General features: G+C 45.5%; 1 protein-coding gene across 1 annotated transcript; it reads right to left on the minus strand.

The window, feature by feature from the left end:
- Positions 1 to 1,397: 1,397 nt before the first annotated feature.
- On the minus strand, positions 1,398 to 2,003 carry LOC136510385 (uncharacterized). The gene has a single exon (XM_066504853.1). The coding sequence runs from the start codon at positions 2,001 to 2,003 to the stop codon at positions 1,398 to 1,400; it is 606 nt and encodes a 201-aa protein (XP_066360950.1).
- Between the last annotated feature and the right edge of the window lie 4,996 nt (positions 2,004 to 6,999).

The following is a 6,999-nucleotide window of genomic DNA, read 5'->3' on the forward strand; positions in this document are numbered from 1 at the left end:
TAAGGGGAAAAGCCGATACGATATGTATCGCCTATAGAGCAAAAACACACACAAAGATAATCATATTTATATTTCAGCGGATTCAGAAACGCATTCATAAAGAGAAGCAAAAAATTTATTCATTGATAGTTTGTTCCTAGTACAAACTAATCAAAAACTTTATTAATCACATCCTAGGCGGATGTAATGTCCACGATGGCCGTAGCCGCATCGTTGAAGTCCTCGATCAACTCCTCGTGCATGTCGGGGTCATCGGCCACCGGGAAGCCTGACCCTATGGTGCGGAGCTCGTGCCCGGTCTGGACCTGCGCCGCGACGGACGCTGTGGAGGGTGATCTCCTGGCGCACGCCGGGACGTCGTGTAGGCGGTTGATGAGTAAGGCGCCACGGGCGTTGACGGCCGCCGTAGCCGCGTTCGCCGCCAGTTGAAGGTTCTCCAACTGCATCGTCAGGGCTGGCAATCACAGAAACAAAGAAACTGTCAAGACAAAGGTAGAGAAAAAAAAGAATAGAGGTTTTCTTGGATTCCATCTTACCCGCCACCGTGGCGTCGGACTCAGCCAACCGCGCCCGGGCAACGTTGGTTTCTTCCTCAGCGAAGAGGAGGGCGGCTTGAGAGGCCTCGAGGTGGATCTCATGCTGACCGTTCTCCTGAGTTGTCTTGAAGTAACGGTCCTTGGCCGCCCTCCATTCTTGGAGGAAGCGTCAGGCGTCGTTGCCGAGGAGTTCGATGATGAATCTGGCGTGGGGATGGCGGCGGATGCAACATTGGAGGGCTCGCCGGCCTCGGGGGGAGGAGGAAGCCTATCGTTCAAGACAAACCTGCAGACACGTTAGAAGGTGATCTGTTAATAGGACCAGGAGTTGTTTCGTCCTACCTCATGCGGCGGAGTCGCTGGCTCACTGGCATCTCCTCCTCCGAGAGATCTTCTGCCGCACGCTTACCACGGTTGTCCTCGCCTACCATGGGTGCTGTTAGATCTTGGGAGGAGAAGAGGAAACTGCTACAGGGTTAGTGAAGATGGAAGGACGCAAGAGAATGAGAGCAGTTGTAAATGTAGATGTGTATCAGGCGGAAGCCCTTGGCTGGTATTCATAGCCATTAAGGCGAGACGGTAGATATCTTAGGACATGTGAAAGCAACCCCAATTGATGGAAGGGGAAGCGCTGCTTCACTAATACCGAGGGGAACGCGGTGTTGATGGCTAAGAAGGAATTCGAAGGGTTTTGTGATAAAAGCCGTTTTCAGATTCAGTTAAGTCAGAGTAAAGTCAAAAATCAGAAATCGGCTAATTCAAATCGGCTCTTCTAGCCGAACCAAAAAGTACAGTTATCATCAGGTTTATGTGCTACAGATATTAGAATGTAAATTACAAGTTAAGAGCATCATGAATTACTCATAGTGCTTTTAGCCGAATAGCATCAATTTCTGCAATTTGTTGTTTATCTTCTTCGACTGATCCAAGAATGCTCTCAAGACTGCTGCGAATAGCTTTGCCTTCTTTGACCTTGGTCAGCATTTCTTGCTTCTTCTGTTTGATAGCAATGGGGATCTGAGTCAAGTTGGACTCAAGATGTTCGATGGTGGCTTTCACACTTTTCAGTTCTTTTTCAAGCTCAGCACGCCTAACTCTCAGCTGATTTAGTTCTGGTTCAATTTTGGAAGAAGAATTCTTCAAATTGTCGATCCGTTGTGCTAATTCTTTGGCTTCCTGTTTGTTAGAATTCTTTTTGGCCATCAAAGTTTCACGGTCAGTTAGATTTCTTTGAGCCTTTTTCATCTTGGGAGCTTGGTCTTCGATATTGGATATAGGTATCAAGGCCTCAGCAAGATTTGGGGTCAAATTATCCTTGATGGCCAAGAAGATTCTTCTCATTGGGTCTACATCCTGGATCAAATCGGCTATATTTCTCTCGAGCATTGACAGTATGTCTTTTAGCCAATTTTTGGTCTCATCTGATAAAGTCTCTTGGAAAGGAATGGCTGATGAGCTAATCTCCATTTCGTCTATGTATTCTTCAAAGTTGAAGGAGTAGCTCAGAGCTGGAGAATTAAGTGCCTACATGTGAACAAAAGGAATCTTATTAGAAATGGAAAATGGGTTGACAATGAGATGAATGGTGAGGGGAACACAATACCTTTTCTAGAAGAGACTCTAGCTGAGGAGAAGGAACAGCCGATGACGTGCCAACATTTTTTTCAATATTTGGTTAAATCGGCTCTAGACTTTCGATGCTACTGTTTGTAGGCATCAAGAAGTTTTTCGGTTTATATTTGTTATAGGATAAGAATGAGCATATGAATTTCTTACCATCGACTGTTTGCTGAGTTGGAGAATCTACGGTTTGGGTATCAGCATCAACAGGATCATCTTCAACCGTTGGATTGTTGGACTTTTGCTCTTGTGCGGATGTTTTCTTAGGTGGTGTCTGATAAAGGAGAATGATCAGAGAAGAGTGAGGATTACATAAGATTAAAGGGTTTGAGGAGAAACCTTGGTAGCATCAGGAGGTGAAGTAGAGATGTTCTCATCTTCTGCTATTTTGGGTCTGTCAGAAACATCGGTTATTTCAATTATAATCGACTCTTTAGGGGGATTAGCTGATGAGAGGTTGGTAGACACCGATTCAAATGCCTGGGACAACAATTCGGCACCCAAGGCAGACTGAGATGCAATAGTCGATGGCTGCAAGAAAGGGATTGAATTAGAAGTTGGATATCATCTTAAGACAGGAGATAAATTAAGTTACCTGAGTAATTGATGATTTTGTTTTGCGAAGTCTCTTCCTAGTGGTGGATTTATGAGTTACACCTTGGGTTGCCTTGCGTTTTGAAGACTGATATGTGAGTATTGTTGGGGCACCTAGGGTTTTCATCAACTTTTTCAGAGTGGGTGCAGTTGATCCCATTCTTGAGGCTGGACATGGTGGATAATATTCTATGTGTGGGGGGTATGACCCTGAATACCCACGGCAGACCACATGGGTTGCGCCCTCAGGGGCGGCCCTGCCCACAAGACAAATCCTTGCGGGGCACGACTCTGGTCGGCGCCTTCTGCAAGGCATCTGGAAGATATCCTAAAGATACTACGAGATCTGTTAGGATATGTATGATCTCAAGATTCATGTAATCAGTTATTACTTTCTGGTTATCTCTCAGATCTAACCGACTTGTAACCCTGCTCCCCAGACTATATAAGGCGGGCAGGGACCCCCTCTAAACTCATGCAATATCATACGATAGCTAATACAAACCAATAGACCATAGGAGTAGGATGTTACGTCATACTGACGGCCTAAACCTGTCTAACTCATGTGTCTCTGTTGCCTTCTTATTCTTGATCTCACGCTCCCCTGCCAATCAATCTATCTTCGTGGGATACCCCTTGGAGGACTGTCGACGATATTCTGTCGACACTATGGGATGCCCTTTCCTATCCACGCTTGGCGGATCAAATTCGGTGAAAGGTCCTTGTGTAGTTTTGGTAATTGAGTGACAACCTAGGTGGACTAATTGTGTTTATGTGAGATACATAGGTGATTAGTCCACAGGTACATATGTGTGAGCAACATATGCCATGAAGGTGAAAATGGCTTGGAGATGTTGCAAAGCTCACACATATGATGATGAAGGAGCTCATTGCACATGAGATATGACATTGAGTCATGTGGTCAAGGTGGAGAAGATCATGACATGACTTGGCTTGATGGACCGGTTGCAAGCGTGAAGGGAAAGTCGGAGGCTTTGGAGCAATGGACCGCGTGGTGGTGAAGCTTGAGCAAGACTTGGCGCCGATGGACGAAGGCAACGGTGAAAAGCAAGTGAAGTCAAGATCGATGAACCAATATGATCATGTGATGATATGAAGTGGATCATATCATTGTTGATCATGTTGGTGCATGTGTTGCATCGACATTGGAGGAGATGGAATGGAATGCGCAAGGCAAAGGTATAACCTAGGGCATTTCATTTTACCGGTCATAGGTGTGTAGAGAAGTTGATGACCGGGTTTAGGATAGATGGACGTACTATCAAGAGGGGCAAACTTGTTTGCATATCGGTCATCTAGTGCCACTTGAGTGATCTAACTTTGCATCATCGCTAGGATTGAGTGGCGTGGCAAGTTGAGTGGCTAATCCTTTGGAAAATGATTGTGAAAATGCTAACACACATACACATGGTGGTGTACACTTGGTGGTGTTGGCACATTTGCAAAGGAGAAAAAGTTGGAGTTGATGTGGATCAACTCGGCGATGTAACGGAGGCGAGAGGGGTTCAGAACTCCTAGAAAAGATAGGGTCTCATAGAGTAGACCGGATGCTGGTCACGTGGTGACCGGACACTGGGGTCCTGCGTTCGGTCAGTGGCAGCAGTGAGCGCGCAGGCGTCGATCTTCGACCGGACGCTGGTAGGGTGCGTCTGGTCAGGCTGATGTACGATGATGTAGGTGACACAGAGAAGTTGGAGAAGGACCGGATGCTGATGCTGCGTCCGATCATGACCGACCGGACGCGTCCGGTCGCGACTGGTACCTTACTGGAAACGACCGGACGCTGGGGTTGCTGTGTCCGGTCAGTTTAAGCAGCTACGTCCGATCATCACTTGACCATTGAGATCAAGTGACTGAGGTTGAATGGAGGCAACACGTGGCGAGCATCCGTTGACCGGACGCTGAAGTCCTGCGTCCGGTCGATACGACTGGAGCGTCCGGCGCCCCGAGTTTTGCCCAGTGAAGGGATAACGGATAGTTTAGCCCGTGGGGCTATAAATAGAAGGTGGCCTCAGCCATGGCTAGTGCTGAGCACCTTGGGGGACTTTGTGTCCATGCTTGTGAGTGCTTGGGATCCCTCTATCTCACATATACTTGATAGTTATCATTCGATTATGTGAGAGAGCGATTCTAGTGCGATTGCATCGTGAGGTTGCATTGAGTGACACTAGGTGATCGAGTTGCAAGCCGGTGGTGCTTATTACTCTTGGAGGTTGCCACCTCCTAGACGGCTTGGTGGTCGTCTCCATCGAAGCCCGCAAGAAGCTTGTGCGGTGCTCCAGAGAAGAGCTTTGTGAGGGGCATTGTGCTCACCCCGCGGAAGCCGCGAAGAGCAACTCTAGTTGAGCGTGTCATTGAGCTACCCTTACTTTCAGGGTAGGTTCTTGCGGTGCCCAACGTGCGGGCTTGGCGGGTGATGCCAATTAGCCGCCAAACCATCAAGTGAGCGGTCGACACAACGGGGACTAGCGTGTTGGCAAACACGTGAACCTCAGGAGAAAAATCACTGTGTCAACCTTGTTCTTCCCGTTGGTTTGCATCCTCGTTACTAAGCTTGTAATTACTTTTGCATACATTGTTCTTGTGTAGTTGCTCTTATAATTGGTTAGCTTGTGTAGCTTACTAGTTATCTTCTTGCTTTGTAGCATAGAAGTAGCTCCCTTACGTGGCTAATTTGGTTTGTGTGAACTTGTTAGTCACATTGCTTAGTTTGTGTAGCTAAGTAATTGCGCTCTCTAATTTGGCATTGGTTGCCTTGTTATTGAGCATTGTTAGTAAGCATTAGGTGGCTTTGTGCTTTTGCTTACTAGCATGTGTAGGAGCTCCCTTATTGCTTAAAGTACTAGTGACATAGGTTTGTGTGACATTGCTTCTAGAATTGGTTAGGTGAGCTCTAGCTAGCCTGGCACCTTTGTTGCTTAATTAGTATCTTTGGAAGGTGCTAGAGAACATAGATAGAGGGGTGTAGTCTTGGCTAGACCGATAGTTTTAATTCCGCACTTGTTTCAGTTAGCCGACGCGATTAATTTTAGAAAGGACTATTCACCCCCTCTAGTCCGCTATCTCGATCTTACAAGTGGTATCAGAGCTAGGTCTCTCATTTATGGTCTTCACCGACCCGAGAGGATGGCATCTAGTGGGCTAGATGTTTGTGAGACACACATTTTTTATGGCACAATCTTTGCACTTTGGAAAAATCACATGTTTGATCATTTTCGTGTAAAGGGACCTAAGTTCTGGTGGATTGTCACTAGTGGTCTCACTCATGTCTTGGACCATAGAAATCTCACCAAAGCTCAAAGAGTTCTCTATAAACTTGATGCACATGCTTGTTGTTTTCTAATGGATGCATTGAGTTTTGATTTGATGAAACAAGTAAACTACACGGGAATCGCTCGTGAGATATGGGAGTCCATCAAGCGCACCTTCGGTGATTCCTCCACATGGGATGATGGCAAGTTCAAGAAGGAGGCACATGAGGATGTTGAGCATGACCACAACTCCGTGATTGTGGAAGATTGCTCCACCTCATGGTCAAGTGATGATGATGATCAATTCACTACAAGTTTACTTGGCAAGATTGATGATGCCACAAGTGTTATAAATGATGATGCTACCCCATGCACACTTGATGGTTATGATAATGGATCATGCCCAGATGACATTGCTACTACAAGCTCTCCTACTTCACCACATTGCTTCATGTCATAAGGTGACACCAAGGTATCAAATGATAATGTGGTTGATCATGTTGATTCATATGATGAGCTTGTTAGTAGATTGCTAGCATGACCATGTCTTTAGAAAATGAGAAAGCTAAAACATTGAAATTGGAAAACGAAAACTCATTTCTAAAGAACTCTTGTGAAGAACATAAGAAATTACTTGATGCTTTCAAATCTTCATACGATGAGCTAAAATTGAATCATGAGACACTACTTGCATCTCATGATGAATTATTAGAACAACATGCTTCTCTCATTAAAGTGTTAACAAAGAAACTCAAAAATAGTGAGAGCTCATCACATGGATCAATTGATCAATCACAAATTGTTGCTAACCCTTGTGATGTAGGCAAGAAGCATGTATCCACCTCTTGTGACGATTTATTAGAAATGCCATGTTCTTCGCATATAGATGCTTGTTCTACTTCTATGTCTTGTGAGACTAACTGTTGACACCGTTTTTTGCACGTGTCAAAATAATCGGAGTGGACTAATCGGCAAGG

The sequence above is a fragment of the Miscanthus floridulus genome, chromosome 16 (assembly GCF_019320115.1).
Source record: "Miscanthus floridulus cultivar M001 chromosome 16, ASM1932011v1, whole genome shotgun sequence".
In the NCBI taxonomy this organism is placed as follows: Eukaryota; Viridiplantae; Streptophyta; class Magnoliopsida; order Poales; family Poaceae; genus Miscanthus; species Miscanthus floridulus.